The sequence below is a fragment of the Lichenostomus cassidix genome, chromosome 9, assembly GCF_008360975.1.
Source record: "Lichenostomus cassidix isolate B80296 chromosome 9, HeHo_3.0, whole genome shotgun sequence".
In the NCBI taxonomy this organism is placed as follows: Eukaryota; Metazoa; Chordata; class Aves; order Passeriformes; family Meliphagidae; genus Lichenostomus; species Lichenostomus cassidix.
Window position 1 is genome coordinate 20,129,412 of NC_139490.1, and position 18,491 is coordinate 20,147,902.

An 18,491-nucleotide genomic window follows, 5' to 3' on the forward strand; every position below is an offset into this window, starting at 1 on the left:
AGCCTTTCAGACTCACAAAAGCTGGAAGTGCTGGAATTTTTTTCCCTGAAAGGGCTAAACATTAAGATCATGAACAAATCATTTTGTCCAAGTAGTGTGAGCTTCAAACACACAGCTGCATGATGCAGGGAAGTGACATATCTTCAAAGAATAGAGCAGCCTGAGTGATGGAAATCAGCCTGCCAGCCTGCACACATTTACATGAGTGCTTACACTATCAGTCAGGCATTTCCTCCACGCCCGTGGTTTTATTTCATGTGAACTCACACGGATTGCAAATGGACAGTTTGCCTTGCATTTCCTGCCAGCTCCCAGCCGTGTGCTGTGAGCAGGACTTGGCCACATGCAGGTGCTCTCCTGGTCTCAGTGTGTGCCAACACCTCTTAGTGGGGGCTCTCTGCAGGGTCAGCAGCACCAGAGCTGAAGCTGTGATGCTCAAAGCCTGTGAAGAGCTCTGTAGGAGGCACCTTGGCATGTTTGAGACAGGGGGAGATAGGAGCTGGTGGCAGTGGGTGCTGCAGTGCTGTGCAGCCAGCTGGCCCTGCATCACAGCCCCCTGGAGCTCTGCCCTGCAGTGCCACTGGGAACAGGGGCCATGGGAGGACTCGGAAATGCAGCAGGATGGTGTGACAGGCACTGGTGCACATATTCACCTGTAGGTTTCCAAGAGCTGTGTTACTCAAAACCTTGAAGGAGGTGTTGGACTCCAACCTGCAGTTCCCTCATGGTTTTCAGCTCTGCCTGCCATGTCCAGCCCATCCTGGTCTTCAGTGTCCCACAGTGGGAAGGAATCCCTCAGGCAGAGCTGAATGCTGCGAGAGCAGTAGGGTAGTGAAGAGCAAGAGACAGTGTGGCCACAAGCTCCTGAAGTGTTGCTGTCACCTGTCCCTCTGAGCCCCCTGAGCTCTCCCCCTATCCAGAGTCCCCTGGAACTGTCCCACCTCCTGCTCTGTCCCACAGTGCTCACCACCAACTGCAGGTCAGCTCTTCCTGCTGCCACGATGAGTGAGCGAATTCCTTTGCCTGTTGCCATCAGGATGATGAACACACTTTGCCTGAAGGGGCAAGGAACAGTATCAGGTTTGTGCCACCGTCAGAAGCAGGATACCTATCTCAACCTGTAGGGCCGTTTTTATGGCATACTGATCATTTTGATCCTGAGCCAGCTATCCAGCAATTCACTCTGGCTCTGAGGACTTGTAGTACATTATCATACACTTTGAAATTCATGCAGAGAAGATGTGATACTGCAAGTATAAATCAGAAGGTGACAATTCTCTTTTGGAAGGTCATGGTACGTGGGGCTGTGCTTTGTGTTCAGGAAGCCTCTAGCTTGAAAAGTTTGGTGTGTTTATTATTTTATGCAGAGCAGATGTTGTTTATCTCCTTTTTGTGTTTGACACCTCCAAGATTCAAAAGTTGTTGTTTTTTTTTAATTCTCTACTTGGGACAAAAAACTAGTCCTGCAAAGGTAGCCTTGCACTGCCAGACAGGGATGTGGGGGCTTGTCAGGGAGGTATTTTGCAGCTGGGCCTATGTAGTTCCACATTTCCTTGATCCAGCCCTTCCTCCTGCAGGAGTACAGAGGGCAGAGAGGTCCCTGTGAACCTTGATGTGAATGGCAGCAGAGTACAAGGGTCTGGGCTGTGACACTCAGGGTGGACATGGCCAAAGTTGGCTGGTGTGTTCCTGGGCTTGTGGGAAGGAAGTAGAGAGGAGAGGAAACTTTGGGACATGGGGGAGAGATCCAGTGAAACTCTCTGCGTTGTGTGACATGGTACTTGGAACAGAGAAGGAAAAAATGCCCTTCTCTCTGGCTGAGGCACTCTTGACCTGCACCAATGCAGGAGGTGAGCTGCTGTCAGGCGGCTGAGGGCAGAAGGCAACGGTGTCCTGCAGCTCCCTGCCTGCTGCACAACGGGGGCAAGGATAAACTCCACCATGTGCAAAGATTAATGCTGCAATAAGAAAGCAAATGCTTCTGTAGGTAATTCACACAAGCCATAATGTGTCTTTTGCTTTGTGCTAATGTCCCCTGAGAGCATTTCCTCCTTAACATCAGCTTTCTTGTTTTCTGATTAACTCTCTTACCTGTCCATGCTGTATGACTAGGGCACATTTTTAGACAAGTATTCACGGTATGTTTCAGAATTGCTTAAGAGCTTAACTAAATCCTCCAAATTCTGTGCACAGCCAGTGATGAAATAAGCTGCTTAATTGCACAAATAAATAAAGCAGAAGTTTGGTTTAAAGATTAAGAATGTAAATGATAAGAAATAGTAGATATGCCTGTATCTTTCTTTTCAGTGGGTTCTTGCTTCCCCCTCAGCTGTCTGTGATGATCATGATATTTGCTCTTGTATGGCTCAAATTCCAAGTTTATGTCATCCATTTTAATCATTAGGCCTTGCCCAGTATCGCTGCCCAGTGAGATCACTTTAAAGCACATTAGTGAGGAATGAGAGTGGGAGTTGTTACCACATTTTGTTGGTTGGGTCTGCGTTTCTCATAAGACTGTGGTGTCCGCAGTTGTAACAGTGAGGATGTGATCTGAGGATACTTTGGTCTTCACTCGTCTAAACCTGCCCTAGTATCATCAGGGAACTTGGCCTTTGGTAAAGATAGCTGTCCTGCTTCAGGGTAGGAGTCTTTCTTGAGGATGAAAGCCTCAATTTTAGCAAAAATACTGACAGCAGAAAATTGTGGACAGAAGCCTGATGGCAGAGACACATCTGTAATGCTCCATCCTCCTAATGCTACTCACGCTTTGTGGAACAGTTTGCTGGAAATGAGGTGGAACTTGAACTGACGTATCACTGTGGTGTTAACCAGCCTGACATTCCTGGCTGATTAAAGGGTTAGGAAAATCAGAGCAAGAGTTTTGAGCCATAATGGGAATGTGCTGCCCAAATGTTAACAAGAACCCCAGTAGGAACTTAGGAGGATTCCAGTATATGTAGACAGTAAGTTGTGCTTCTTTATGTTTTTATAGAGACGTCATTTTGCATACAGAATGATCTTCTTCACATGCATGCCACTGTCTGTCGTATTAATTTATTCTGGAGAAGTTGGAACTAAGAAGGAAACCATGTCTGAATGTGTTGCTAGAAGACATCAGTTGCCTTTGATGGAAAGAACTGAGTTAAACATAGTGTGCTAAACTGTGAGAAACAAATGTGACGTCTCCGTAGAGGAGGGAATGGTTTCCATTAAGCTTGCTAAATCTGTCTTTCTCAGAATACCCAATATAACCTCATACACTCTTGATTTTAACAGGCTTTATTATACTGCACCTCAACTACATAAATATAAAGCTAAAATATCTAAAATATTTAGCAGATGTGGAGCAGTAGAGAGAGACCTCTATGGCGTACAGTATGGGATTGGTCCAAATTAAATAGTGATCATGGACCATTAAATACTAAACACTGTTCTGGAGGTAGATCATTATTCCTCACCTTACATTGGCAGTTCTGGCACTTAAACGAGAAATGAAAAAACTCTTGACTAATACGATCTGTGAAAATGAGTAGCCTGAGAATGGTTAGTTCTGATCTTGCAAGCTGCAGTAACTTCCAAAGAGTTAAACGAGATTAAATCATGCTCCCAGTATCAGGTACACTACAATTTAGAAGGCACCATACAAAGGGAGTTGTAGTACAAAAAAAGTTAACAAAGGCAGCAACTCCAGATCAGCACCCCAAGTACTTCCACTCTTTCATAGCTGAATAAAGGGACTTATAGTAGATGTGAGAAGCAAACTGCAGTGATGGAGGCTTTGCAGGCAGTGAGAGGAGGCAGAATAAAGTATCTGTGTGAGAGCAGGTAAAGAGGGGAGAAATAACTCCAGAGTGGTGTGAGAGGGAAATGGAGACATATGCTTGTGGGAACACAGAAGGGATGGGATGAATGTCTGAGGAGAAGCCCTAGGGTATATATCTAGGATATGTATTACTCATCAGGAGGGTGTGGGAGAAATAAAACAGGGAGATCTCATAAAAATTTTAGCAAAATATGGTTGTTTCAGTCAGTTTCCCCTTCCTTACAAACAGTAATGGGAGCAAACAGTGACTTAGCCTGCTCTGTACTGGCCATTTATTCTAAGTGTTATATTACTGTGGAGGTAACATAGGTATGATTTATTATTAATATAAAATAAACATTTATGAAAGTTTTCTGCTGCAATGGTAGTCCCACCCATGTTGTGACATAAATTCCCATTTTTGATAGAATACTAAGAAGAATCAGGGGGTATAATCAACTGTTGCTGCATATTTCACTGTATCAAGACCATTTAAAGACATTTTAAGATGGGAACTTCTGAAAGAGGCCACTAATGTAAAACATCCACTGTATTCAAAGAAAGAATATAGGAAACATATGGATGTAGCCCATAGTAACAGTTTATTTGGAGGTAATAAACTGCCTTTTTGTAGAAAGTATTAGAGTAGAGGATCTGTTGAAAGGAAACTCACAGGCTCTAGGCTAATGAACAGAAGACAAACAAAACAAAATAGTAAAACACCAACTAACAATGTTTTATCAACCATCATCATAGCTGTTTTCATTCTTTTGTTAATATTCATTCTTTCATTTCCCATTCTTAAACATTTTAAATATCAGTGGCTCTAATACCTGACAGAAGGCAAAACATTTCTTCATTACAAGACAAAGAATAGCTGATCAGCAAAGCACACATCGTGCTGAACACCTTCACAAATAGATCTGAGAGGCACAACAGATTGCAGCAATTAAAAAGTCTCTCAAGCCCTTCAAAACACAGATACCTCAGCTGTGTGCTTCACATTAATCCAAGCTCCTTGAAGATAAAATTTGACAAGAAGGTCCTTCATTATGGTTCCATATTGCTGTCTCTTTTAACAAAATCCATCTGAAGTGAGTAAGAATCAGGATGCCATGTATTTAAGTAATCACAACAAGACTTGCAATGTGTTAGCATGGTGTAATTTACCTGAAGTGTAATGTGTCAAATAAGGGGGATTAGAGGAAACGTGATTTATAAAAATGGGCACAATTAAGCACCATTCCCCTTATTAAAATTGCACTTATTTGTCTGAAGTATACATACATTGAAGTGGAGAGGTGGTGAGATCAGAAAAACCCAGCATAGAAAACAAAACAGAAAAAACCACCTACCATCTGTACAGCAATAAAAAAACAAAAAGCAGGGGGATATCCTTTTAATTATTATGATTAATCATGTTTATTACAGGTGGAATAAGGGACCAACTAAGAACAGCCCTCTGTGCTGGTAGTAAATTCAAAAGAATAAGCAGTCCCTGCAGAGCCTGCAAATACAGGAGCCCAGGTAAAGCTCTGGGGAGGGTGACAGAGAGCACAGCAGGGAGCTTTGTGGTGGAGGTGGATCTTAACACAATTGCCACCATGGCTTTTTGCCCACTTTGCTACATAAAAAGGCTTGTAGCACCATTCTCTGTGTCCCTGTGAGTGCTGGTGACTGTGTCTCTGTGTTTAGCCCTGTGACACTGTGGGGAGGGCTGGAGACTGAGGAGGGAAAATTTTTGAGAGATGACCTTGACTGAAATCGGTGAGCATGCTTTGATTTGGTAGTCAGTCATTCAGGACATCAGAGTAATGGCAATGAATAGCACTGGCCTGCCCCATAACTTACACACCAGCCAGGGGAAGGAGAGAGAGAGAGAGAGAGAGGGAACATTAGTGCTGCTGAGCCTTTCCAGCTGCCTCAGATTTCCCTGTGGCTGTGTTCCCCCGCAGTTGTAATCACAGCCCAGCACCGCCAGCCCTACCTGCCTGACAGTGAGAAGCATGGCCTCGGCTTTGAAGTTAAACCTAAGATAGATTCCTTCTTTTTCATGCCTAATTTGGATCAGATGACCAAATACACAGCGGGGTTCTTGCTGTACTTCATGTTGTGTTTCAGCAGCTAAATATAGCTGTATTACCTCAGCAATACTTGAAAGACCCAGACCAAACAACTCCCCCAGCCACAGGAGTGGTGCCGGGGTTCTTTGGGGACTGCTGCTCCTTCCCAGTTGGGTTACAGCCAGCACTGCCAGCACTCAGGGCTCAGCACAGCCATGGCTGAGCTTCGGGGGAGGAGAGGAAGCCACAGTGCCAGAAGGGTAAATTCTTCATAGTCTCTTTATGCCATCTCTGCCTTGTATTTCCTGCTTCATGGTTAGGAGATGCCCAAGGCAGAATCAAGGCTCTGTAATGTGATTGCTCAGCCATCGGATGAGAAGACAAGGGCACGGCAGTGTGCCTTTGTTTGCTTAGATTATCCTTTGTCATCACAAATGCTCATTCCTCACTGAGCTTCGTGTGAACACACCAACCTTGTGGGGCTGGAGGTGCAGCAGGGAGGCTGTTGGGAGCTGGTGGAAGTGACAATACCCCAGCTCGTTGTTCAGTGCAGCAGGAGTGCCATGTCAGGAAGGAACGCTGGTGGGCTCAGCGTTTGCTGTCAGCTCTAAAACCCGGGACCTCTCACCCTTAGCGTTTTCTTTTGAAGCAGCAGCTTATCATGTGTGTGTTTATTGGTGCTTGCTGCCATCTCAGGGCGCAGTTAAGTGGGAACAAAGCAGGATGTTGGTACAGAACAGCATTTGATTTAATCATAGCTCAGCTCTCACTCAGAGGAGGCTGAAGGCAGCAGGGAGCCAGGGCTGGCAGGGCAGACACCCCACAGGAGATGCTTGACAAGCAGAGTATAAGCTTTCCTAGAGCCTTCTTACCTTGAATAACATACCTGGCCATGAGAATGTGTGAGCTTTTCCAGCCCACATTTCTCCCCTGGAGCACTGTATTGCTGCAGACTCAGCTAGGAGTTTCCAGACAGTTCAGGATCTTGCTGGTGGTCAGTGGGGAGATCACTGGGGTTGATTCGTCCTGTTTCCACTGAGAATCCCTGCAGAAAGGAAGATTCCACTGACTGTTTATGACTCAGGTCATTTTGCTGGGTTTTTACCAATTCCAAACTATCTCTTAACAATTAGAAGCCAGCTGCAGTCCAGAACTCTCTCTTTTCTTTAGCAGAGCTGACATCTTTTCTTTCCTACTTTGAACACTGCTTGAAATTTAAGTGAGGTCTGCAGAGCTGTACAAGAGTAGAATCTAATTTAGACCCATCAATGGAGAAAATAGGATGATTGTTTTAATTAAATAATTAAATTTTTGGTGAAATAAAAAATGGAATGGAGAAACTTCAGAAATCTCAGAAGATGCATCAGTGAAAATTAATCTTTTTGATTAAGTGGGAATTAGTCACTTGTCAAGAAAACATTCTGAATTAGTAAGTATGAAAAGTAAGTGTAAAACATCAGGACAAAAGATGGTTGCTTTGTATGTGCTGAAATGGCTTAAGTGAACCCTGCAGTAAAGTGCTGGTAGCACAAGTCTAGAGCCCTGTTCTGAACATTCCTGTTCTCTCCCTGGAAATATCAGTTCCTTTATATAGTGTGAATGAGAGATAAAGACAGACTTTCAAAGCCACTTTACATCTCTGGTAAATGTGGGCCAGTTCCCAGCTCTGAATTATAGGATATCCAGCACAGGAGAATGTGGTTATCAATTTCCCCAGTGCACCATGAGAGAGCTTTTGATCTTTGTGATCAGATTATCTTGTTAGTGGCTCTCAAAAGGCTGCAGGAGCAGATGATACTCCACGAAGACCGATGCATTGACCTTTTTCCACTAACTGTGCCTTTTCTGAGCCTGAACAGAATTTAAACCTTTGAGGGGAAAAGCAAAGCTGCATCACACAAAGAACTCCTCGTGGTCTCCAGAAATTTCACTGGTGATTTGCCAAGGGCAGTTGGTTTTTTGCCCTTCTGTTGTATTTTCACCTGGTTTCATAAACAAACACGGCTTATATAATGTTCTCTGATGTATCCCTGCCTCTTGGCCTTGCCACTCCCTCTGTATCTTTTTTACCCTTTAGCCAATTTTAATCAAATTTAACAGACCCTGACTTCTGTGAGGAGACTCACCGGTAAAAATACAGTGTTGTAAACTCAGTCTTTGTGATGGCACAGAACCTCCATGGCAGCCACCAATGAAAAGCCAGAAGAAAAAGGCTGCAGTGACAGCTGCTGCCTGCAGAAGTGTATTTTCTTCCCTCTTCTTCCCTTTTTAAATAAAAATGATTTAGCAAAAGCATTCAATCATGTCCTCAGATGTTACCATGAAACCATGGGAGTACAACATCTGGAAAGAGAGTCTTTTCTTCTGTCAGACTTATGCAACATGAAATGCATTTGTCTGTTCTCTTACAACACCATGCTTTCCCAAACAGAAAAAATCTGGGCTGGCCCTTCATGTGGAATAAACTGGAGCAGCTCCACAGAATTCAGTTTGCTGATTCATGGCAGCATAGACTCCAACCCTTTATTTTCTCTTTCTTTTCCTTTATATGTGGCACTTCCTAAATAATGCAACATATTTATGATATTCAAGATTTCAGGGAAGTGTGGTGGCCCTGAGACAGTGGGATTATTTTAATATGTGGGTTTGGATTGCAATGTCATTAAACTAGTTAGTTTATGTAATAAATGATTGGTGATTTAGCTCCCAACATTGGTACATGTTAAATGAATGACAAACATCTTTACCCATCTTCTCACCATATTTTCCATACTTTATTCCATGTTGTATTTTAGTGCTTGGTTGCTGTGATTTAGTGTGGGGGAGACTAAGCAGGTTCCTGCTCCTGTCATGTTTAAACACGAAACGTCAAATCCACAGCCTGGGTCTGTTGAGCGCTACCAAGTAACGAGAGACTTTGATTGTTCACAGGTCTTTCCAATGAAATGTCAAACTTTTCCTACTATGAAAATGATGTTCCCCAACATAGAGCTTGAAAACAGATAATTATCCAAGAACATGAAACAGAATTAACATGCACTGGAGCATGTCATGAACATTTCCCTCAGCAAATAACAAAGGTAATTGCTGTCAGAGTACAAAGCAAGGAGAAAGGTTGGCTCTGCTCCTTAGACAATTTAGATTGGCCACTGTTTACTCACTTAGCCCATAAAAACATGCAGCCTATCAGAATGGTGCCATTCCAGGGCTGATGGAGTGTGACCAGCCTGCTGATTGCAGGCACTTCTCATTTCACACTTCCCAAGTCTGATCAGACAGAAGGTCCTTGGCTATTATTAGACATCTAAACCCTGATGAGTCAGAGCTCATTTGTAAACCACGTTAAGCCCCAGTAATAATTAATACATTTTTGGAGTCACATTTTGACTTCAGGCACAATTAAGAGGCTTCATTCTTAGCCTGGAAGAATGAATAGACATAATTTGCTAGGTGGACACAATTTTCCCATACAGGAATCAGAGAAGCAAGGAAAAAACCCACTCGTAATTGTTAATGGGGGTAGTTCTGGTTTGTGATTTTACAAATCAATTTTCTAATATTAGAAGCCAGTGGAGTGTAGAGATACAGGATAAAAGTCTGGAAGAGACCTTCTGAAATACCACATGTAGCTCATTGACATCACAGGCAGCTCTCCTCATGGATTTATTCAGTTAGGTCTTGCAAATGCTTAAGAATTTTTGTCCCCACCTTCCTCATGGGAGGCTGCCCCCAAAACTCATCACTCTGATAGACAAAATGCTTATTTCCACCTTTTGTTTCTATGCTGCTTTTATTCTCAGAGATGCCTCTGCATTTAAGAGAAAGGTGAGGTACCTTTTACCAACACAAATCAGATTCTCCCAGTCATCTTTGTGCCATGGTCCCTTCAGGGAAGGCTCTTAGTATATTGTGTCTATACAAAACTTGGAATTTGAGCCGTACTGTAATGAATGTCATGCACAGCTGAAAGGGAAGCAAGAGCCCACTGAGAAGAGACAGACATACCTACTAATTCCTATAATTTACATTCTTCATCTTTAAACCAAACTTCTGGTTTATTTATGTTGTTCTCAGTACCTTGTGGGCATTCTCAGCAACCCTCTGCCTCTGAAGTTGTTTTATCAAACAGACCGTGTCCCAAATAGTGAACTATTCTGAAGAGCCAAAGGTCTTTTTTAAGCAACCCCTACCTATTCCTCACTAATAATAATGCTTATGTTACATTTTTATTACAATATCTTACAATTTTATTGCAATTGTTTACCTTTTTTTTTATCTTAACAAGATGCAGAGAGTCTTCAGTGTAACACAACAGATTTTTTAGCCATATGCTCTAGTTTCAAACTACATGTGCTGCAACTTAAAAAGCCAATTATATTTTTGGGAAAGGCTACACTATGTTACCTGTCCAAAGGTGAAATTCATACCTGTGGCAGGGACTAACCCAACATCTGTGTCTGAGTTAGGCATATTAGATACGAGATCGGAAGGATCTTCCTTCATGCATCACATAATACCAAAAAGTTACAGCCCAGCACCAAGACAAAACATCAAGGAGAGGTTTGTGCTGCTTCTTTGCCCCAGCTGACTTGCTGAATTTAAATCAGATTTTCTTTCTTCTCCTTAAACATCTTCTTTTAAAAAGTGCATTATCAACTAGAATAAGGTGGTTGTTTTATTTTTTCATTTGTGCTCACTTTATATCAGTCACAATTAATACCTTTTGGATGACAGCTTACCCAAAGTGTTATTATGAAGCTGTAGTTAATAGTGATAAGATTCTGTGGGTGCACACTCTTGTTGCTCCTTCTAGTGGAATCAGTAAATATGAGAACATATGTAGCTTGTGTAAATTCATTCAGTGAATACTGAGCTGCTGCTGGTGCTAGCACTCTTCTAGAAACATGCTCACCTTTAATAAGCAGTTGGAAAAGAGAAACCATAAACTACAAAAGTAGAAACATTAATTGTGCAGTAGAACAAAGTGAATCGCTAACAACCATATTTAGATTCCTGCTGAAACATTTTTATTGAAACCAGAAATAAATACTTTCAGCTCCTCTGCTGTGGGGTGTGGAGCTGCAGTGGACTGTCCAGGAAATCAGAGACACAGCCAGAGTAGAGGAAGGATTCAGAGGGGAAATGAAAAGTTGTCAAAGATCAGTGGAAGTGTGGATTGCTAGGAATCCAGTGTGTCATCTGGCAATAAAAATATCGGGAAGAGGAAACAAGTCAATCTGCATAAACCAAGAGAGCAAAAAGGAATCACAGTAGAGACAGACTTAGGCAAATACAAAGCCTCAATGACAGAGGATTGGAAAGTGTATGTGGAGAAGCTAGGGCTAGAAAATTAGGAGAGAAACATATAGGGAAAATAAAGGAATGTTTGCAAGAAACTTCCTCTGAAACCATAAGAATCTAAAGCCATTGTAGGAATACAGATGCTGTTTCTGAAAGCAGTAATTTAGTGATTTGATGTGAATAAAAGCAAGTCATAACAAATAAAAACACCAATTCCAACAGCTTTTTGGCTTGAAAAAAATGGGTAAAGCCAGAAAACAAGTCCTGACCTTCCCAAAAGATGTACAGCTCACACTGAAGACACTCAGAAACAGTGGGAGGGTCAGTCAAATAATTAACATACTTTGAACAAAAGAATTCTAGAATGAAGCAGAAGATAAAAAAACATGTAAAATACATTAGAAGCAGCTGTGTCATTTCCCCTGTCACATGCAGTGATCCCAGAGAAACTTTCTGTCACTGTGACCCTTCTGCTGCTGGATCTTGGAAGCCTGTCCTGCTCAACCAGAAATTTTTGCAGTTTATCCAAAAAGGGGCTCTGTGGGGAATGTCACAAACCAATACAGAGTGGATAGGGCTATTCTGAGAAACTTGATGGGAGAACAAATCAAAAGAAGATGGAAAAAAATTATTGAAAATGGAAAACAAACTTTGAAATTGTTATGTGTAGCTTGAGTGGTGATACACTGAGGCAGAGGGCAAAAGAAAGGTGTTAGTCCCCACTTTCTGAGTCTTACACTTTGCATGTTTCTATGTGCTTTATATATGTATATTTATGTATGCTAGGAGCATTGGTACAGACAATAAATACAAATATCAATGTATGTAAATGTGAGGTGCTTAGGCTGGAGAGAAAACCACAGAACAAAGGAATCCACCAGTGTTGGTCGAGTTCCCGAGCTGAAAAGGTCTAGTCTGGAGGGACATGAATAAAATTCTAAAGCCATTGTCAGCCCATAAGTGTGTCCCATAAATTATGTATAGCTGTTCAGTTAAATTACTGTAATGTGTACAGGTGACTTGTACAGCACGATGTGTCATGCAAAGGTTACTGTAAGGATCTGAATAAACCCAGCAGAAGGAAGGCTGGGGGTGTTGGTTGCTGCAGGAGGTTGGATGTGTGTTCCCTTCAGCTAAAAAGGGGATTTAGGAGTTACCTCCTTGAGTTGCGCTACTTCCAAGAAACTAGAAGGGTACAATGCATCAGGCGTTTTTTGGATTTCTGTGAATTAGAGACAAAGAAAGAACAAACCAAAGAAAGTATCTGACAAAATTGAAGCTAAATATGTTTATTCTCCTTGCTTATGCTGTAATATATGAGTGCTAGATAACATGAAAAAAAGAAACAAAAGCAACTGCTAAATGCTTTTATAAAGGAGCTAAGAGCATATGTGGAGGAAAATTAACCATAAATGTTATCTCAGAGGAGAGGTCCCACTTGGAATAAGCATATATATGGCAGTTATGTCTAAAATTTGTTATGTTGCTATTGTTTTGTGAAATGACAGAACATCTGCTCAGTCACAAGGCACCAGTAAAATGCAGCTTTATGCCTAAAGCAGTATGTCAGTTCCTAACAAAAAATGTATATAATAGGCCAGAAACAAAGGCACATTGTCTTTTCCAGTTGTAGTCATTTCTGACCTAATAATGGTTTAGAAAGGATTTTTTATTTTTATTTTTAAATAAATGAATGGAAGGATTGAGTCATTTATGACTCTTTTCAAGATTAGGCTTTTGTGCATTATTTGTGCATCAGCTCCAAAATGCTTTGTCTCTGCAAGTCATATTTATGTCACTAGAGCACTTTTGAAAAGGCAGCTACTTGTAAGTACCTTGAGAAAAGATCATGCTTAGCTTACAATTTCTAAATGTAGTGTATAATCAGCTGATTTTTGCTCCCACTGGAAGCACCAGTGATATGTGTGCTCACACAGTGAGTGGACACAAAAGTCACATTTCACCTCAAAGCTGTCTCTTTAGAGAGGAAAGGCAATCAAAGTGCAATCTGTCATGTAGAAAACTAATTAAGAAATCCCCCAGGAACAATTACTGTATGGAATTTGTCTCTGAATATTCCAAGCACACAACTTTTAAGTGGCTTTATTCAAAAAGAATATTCTCTTATATTTTCATTGTTGTGTTCACTGACCTGAGAAGTCTGAAATGTGGTGTAAAATATAATTTTAAAATCTATTTTCTGATGAAATGGGGCTATTATCCTACAGCTCGAAGTCATCCCCTCAGATACACATGCATAGATGACCCCTCAGAAAACAGACTGATCAATGAAACAGATAGAAATTGGCACCTTTTTTACAATAGTTTTCAAGGAGGGAAATGGTTATTATTTAATTAACGCATGGAATTATTCAAGTGGAACATTCCTTCATGAAAAACCATGAGAAGGAATTTGTATTCTGACACATGAGTGTTCAGTGAGCATTAGGGTTAGACTCATTGTGGGGAGCTCAGGGGTTGTGTGTCACAGACTCTTTGAAGCCTCTGAAGTCTGAAGGACTCTTTTATGTGACTGGGAATGCATGTGCTACATCATGAAGTATTAATAGGGGAGAAAGACAGGAGCCACTCTCATATGAATTCTTTCTTCTCCAGAAAACCTTATGTCAGCAGAACTTTTTTTTTTAATGTCACTTAAGGTTGGGACCTCTGCTGGAATAAATAAAATCCATGCGGGAGAATCATCTGTGTCTGACTCAGAGCTGAATAGTAATATGTGATTTTTACCATTCAGCTGAGTCAGATACAGATACTGAAACTTTCCCACAGAAGCAGTATATAGTTTCCCAGAAAACCTTCAGAGGTTTATGAACCTGATCCAAAGTTTATTGCAGTTGGGAAAAATCCTGATTTTAGTCAGTTTTCAGTTGGACTGTATAAATCTTATTGATCTATTTATATAACCTTTTTCAAGAGGAAAAAAAAATATTTTTCACATATGGCAAAAACTTGAAGACTTAATTTTTAAGCTGTTAAGATTCCAGTATTCCCTGGAATCTTAGGCAGCAGGTATCTTGTGCTTTGTGAAGGTAAACACACAAGCTCCAGGGCCCAGCCTGAAATTCATGGCAATTATTTAACCAAGGCATCAATTCTCAGCACCACAACAGGATACTCCTAGGCAGGAGCTGTTGTGCAGAATTGCCAGACGTGGCTGGCTGGCATCATTTGTCAGCTGGCAGGGAAAGAGTCACCAAAATAAGGTGGTTTTGAGAGTGGCTCTCAACCAATGACAGAAACGCCATGACTGACTCCAATCTCTGCTCTCCAGTGGTAGATTCGGGTCAGGGACTGTGGTTTTCTCTGCAGCCATCTGTGGGGAAGCAGGAAGGTTTGTGCTCTGTGGCAGCAGCCTGGAGAGTTGCTGAGGGCCTTTAACAGATCTGTGTCTGCCAGACTGTCTCTGAAGGTGACCTGAACCTTCAGGTGACCTCCAGGTGCTCTGCTGGGGACCTCCCAGTCCCACAGCCACAAAGTGCTGCAGGCATTCCCTGCCCACACTCGTCCTCTGCACCCAGACAGTAAAAGTGATGGTTAATGTTTCTATTGTGATCCAAAGCTCCACCATCCCAGTCCATCCTCCTACAGTCTGTGCTGGTTTTTTTTCTATTATTCTGTGAAAGAAAGGAGTTTGGGACATGCTAGCATAAGCTTTGCTATTGCACTGAAACACTGATCTCACCAAAGTCCTGTGGCAGGAGCTGAAGGAGAGCTGTGCCTTCAGAGTCTGGAAAGGAGAAGGATGCTGGGTCAGAGTCACTGTGAAATGGGGACATTGCCTTCTCAGCAGAGATGCATGCTGTGTCTGGAGCTGCTCACCAAAGTGGCTGCACTATAAACAACTATTATTACAGATAAATAATTACTGATGCTCAAAGTCAGGCTCTGGTCCATTGCTCTAGGTGAGTGGTAGCCACAGGACATAAAAGCCCTGCTGTGAAGAGGCTGGGCAAGGGTATTCAAGGTGGAAAGAGTTAGTAGGTCACAACTTAGTCGATGTGAAGTGGCACTGGTGAACCTGGATATTAGGGCTCTAGTTAATTTGGTGGTCCTCTCTGCTGCCAAACCAAGAAAGGGCTGGATGCACGTTCAGTGGTCCAGAGGAGATGCAGATCTGGGCTACAGCTCCTGTCTCACTGCAGGGAAGGCACTAGAACCCAGAAACGCTGCAGTGCACCATGCTGGAAAGCTCAGCTTCCTCCTTGGAGGTGGTGCCCAATTGGTTCAAGTATTACTTGTTTTGAGCAGGGGTCAGGAATTGAGCCATAGGCAATGAATGAAATCAAATTTTTGAAAAGAGGGAGTGCCTTAACAAGCAGTAAACATTTCTGCTCTGACTGGCAAACAGTCATTAAAAGCCTTTATTACATTTTGTGTCTGTTCTGTTTGCCACTCAGCCATTTCTTTTCATTCTGAAGAATTACAACTAAGAATGAATGAGTCTTTTTTAATATGGTCAGGACACAATAAATTTGTGAAAGAACTAAGTTATCTTTCTCCCTCATAGGCAAAATTTTCCAATTGTTTAACAAGATGTTGTTTTGTATTGCCATGACATCAGTCTTTCTGGCTGTGAATAACAAGGCTCAACATTAAGCAACTTGTTAATAAAAAACAGACATGCAGTAACAATTAGAGAGTGTTCAGTGTGCTTCCCCACTCGAGTCCACGCTCTCTCCTCCCACTTACTGATCTTCCCACTGCACTGTAGAGTTATTTGTGTCTTCAGAAGGAGCAAACAGATCTTTGCATTGAAAGGGTTCAACATGTCCTGCATTCTGCCATGTAGAAGTTGTCATCTGTTGTTCCACAGAACAGGATCTCTGCTCCAAGCATTTGTCAGCCCCAGAGTGGAGGATGGCAGCTCACAGCATCTGAAGAAGGAGACTGTGACCCAAAACCTCCCCCTACAGAGAAATTGCTGCATCCATCACCATCCTTGCAGCCCAGTTAATACAAATGGATTAGCCCTGTGCTCCAGTTCACCCACAGCTCCCAGAACACCTCCTTTTTAGTGTTTGAATCTTCAAAGTAGTTACATTTCAAAACACATTCTGTTCAGTACCGAGAATAATCAGTCCTCTGGGATGAAGCAGACCACAAAGCCTGAAATGGATCTGGAATACTTTGGGAGGAAACTTGTGGTGAAGGGTAGATAGATCCCAAATCTGACAGAGGTACAGAGTCTTTGAGAGCTGTACAAAGTCTTTCCGTTTGGTCAGTGCTCTGCTCCTCAGGTGTGGGGGAAAGGTTCAGACTTCTCCTGGATTATCCTTGCTTGATGAAGTATTCACCTTAGGACACAATTTATTTGTCTAAGCCACTTCCCAGATAGGGCTGCTCCTGATGTGCCCTGCACAGGCTGGGTTTAGATTCACTCCCAAGGAAATGTGATTTTTCATCTATTGGAACTACCAGTGAGCTGAAAAATCATTTATTCCCACAGTGCTAATAGTAGGCAGCTGTTCGTGGTGACAGCAGGAGAAAGAGTTATCTAAAGATCAAAAAGCTGAGTTTGGGGAGTAAATACATTGTTAGAACAAGCATGACCTAGTATGATATATTTAGTTTTATTTTAGAAAAGGTTTTCTTACTCTATGCTCAGTCCTAGAAATATCTTTCAAGTTCAATCTAATGAACAATTTGCAGTTGTTATAAGCATCTTAAATGGCATCATCTTAGAAGTCATATCCAGGGGCAAGGTTTCCAAGGGACCAAACCCATCATGAAAAGAAGCAAAGACCCTCAACTGTAAAGTTTATATTTGTCTTCAGCTGTAAATCACTCAAAACAAGTACTTGGACAGCTGGCAGATTGTACCATCATTAACAAGTGTTCTCCAAACTCTGGTTGGCAAAGGAAAAGCTGTAGGAGCAGCATTACCCATGGTAGTACTGGCAGATGTGATGTTTTCAATTAAAAGTTTGATGAGAAGTGGTCCTGGACATCTATGGTGGAGAACATTTGATTGCATAGTCTGTTATTCCAAAATATTTGAATGCCATTGGCAGAAACAGCCTCCAACTTGAGGAGCTGTTCTTGAAAGTGAACGAGGAAGTGTTTGTTGCTTTACAAAGCAGATGGTTGCTAGGGGTAGGAGCTGTGTAAAAACTCTGACCATTGTTGGTTTGTCACTTCTTCCATTGCAGCTGGATGCTGAGAAGGCAAAATTGAAGCTGGAAAGATGGGCTTCACGAGATGCTGGCAGTGGGGGAGGAAGAGGTGAGGAGATGGAGTCCAGCGGAGATTGTGATGATGAGGATGGCTGCCAAGGATCCGGTGACAGGATGCACACAGCAGGTAATACACAGGCACTTACACAGCTTAGAAACTCATGTGTCACAATTAGGTGGACAGAGCTGAGACTTGCACTGCTTGAATTGCTGTCAAAATCCTACTAAATTCAAAGGATTTGAATCTTAATCTTTGAAGAGCTGCAGTAAAAATAGAGTGATACAGACAGTAACCCAATATAATTTAACACTTGGCGTGCAGATAAAAGACTTAAATGTGGAGTGAATAATGTCTGCAATGAAATCTGGATCTCAGAAATACTGAAGAGCCTTCCTATATAATGTGGGCTCTTCAAATAAATAGAAAATTGATGACCTTATAAAGTATGCTAAGTGTTAACATAAACATTTATTTATTGCATAATGGTACTGAGGGATGATCCAGACTGAAAGGATATACTCTTGAAAAAAAATACTGTGGGGTTTTTCCATAGTGGTGAGCTGCTGGTTAAATGAAATTTCTTTATAGTCTCAGATATTGCATTCTGCAATATTTATTCATTAAATTACTTGGATAATATGTCATCAAGTGTAGAATCAGCATCAGAATCTAATTTAACTTTCACCAACAGACTGACAATATAATATGTATCTAAATCCTTTCAGGAAGTTAATAAGAAGTAAGATGTTTCTAAATACTTGATATTGGTTTACCTTACCTGTTAGCTGTGATTCATTTTAGCTCACCAAAATGTATCTGCTTTAATTACCATAGTGTGTGTAAATATAATGTGGATGTGTAAATACATGAAATGCAGGTATGAGCATTGAAAACAAGGCTCATTGAAATGATTGGAGCTCAGGTAGGTTTTAAACTGCTGCTTGGTTCTGCTGAGAGAAACAAATGCCTCTTCCTTGTCCCTTTGCCACTGAGTGGAGAGGGGGAAGAGGTATCCCTTACCCAGGTAAGATTTGCAAACATGCTGTTATTAGCCTGGGGCCAAGACTTGAGTTGTCCCTATTGTGAATATCTGTTCAGGAGAACCAAACTTAAAGATGTACTTTGAAATA

General features: G+C 41.7%; 1 protein-coding gene across 4 annotated transcripts in view; it reads left to right on the forward strand.

Annotated features, from left to right (window-relative positions):
• Positions 1 to 18,491, forward strand: part of LOC146433425 (glypican-5-like) — a 398,949-nt gene that overhangs the window by 290,659 nt on the left and 89,799 nt on the right. For all 4 annotated transcript variants that reach the window (XR_014854113.1, XM_085069748.1, XM_085069747.1 and 1 more), the window contains one exon: positions 17,337 to 17,487. Coding sequence is in view for 3 of the 4 variants with exons in the window: in XM_085069748.1 (XP_084925874.1) it covers positions 17,337 to 17,487 (151 nt within the window). In the remaining variant the exon portion in view is untranslated. The remainder of the gene's footprint in view (positions 1 to 17,336; positions 17,488 to 18,491) is intronic.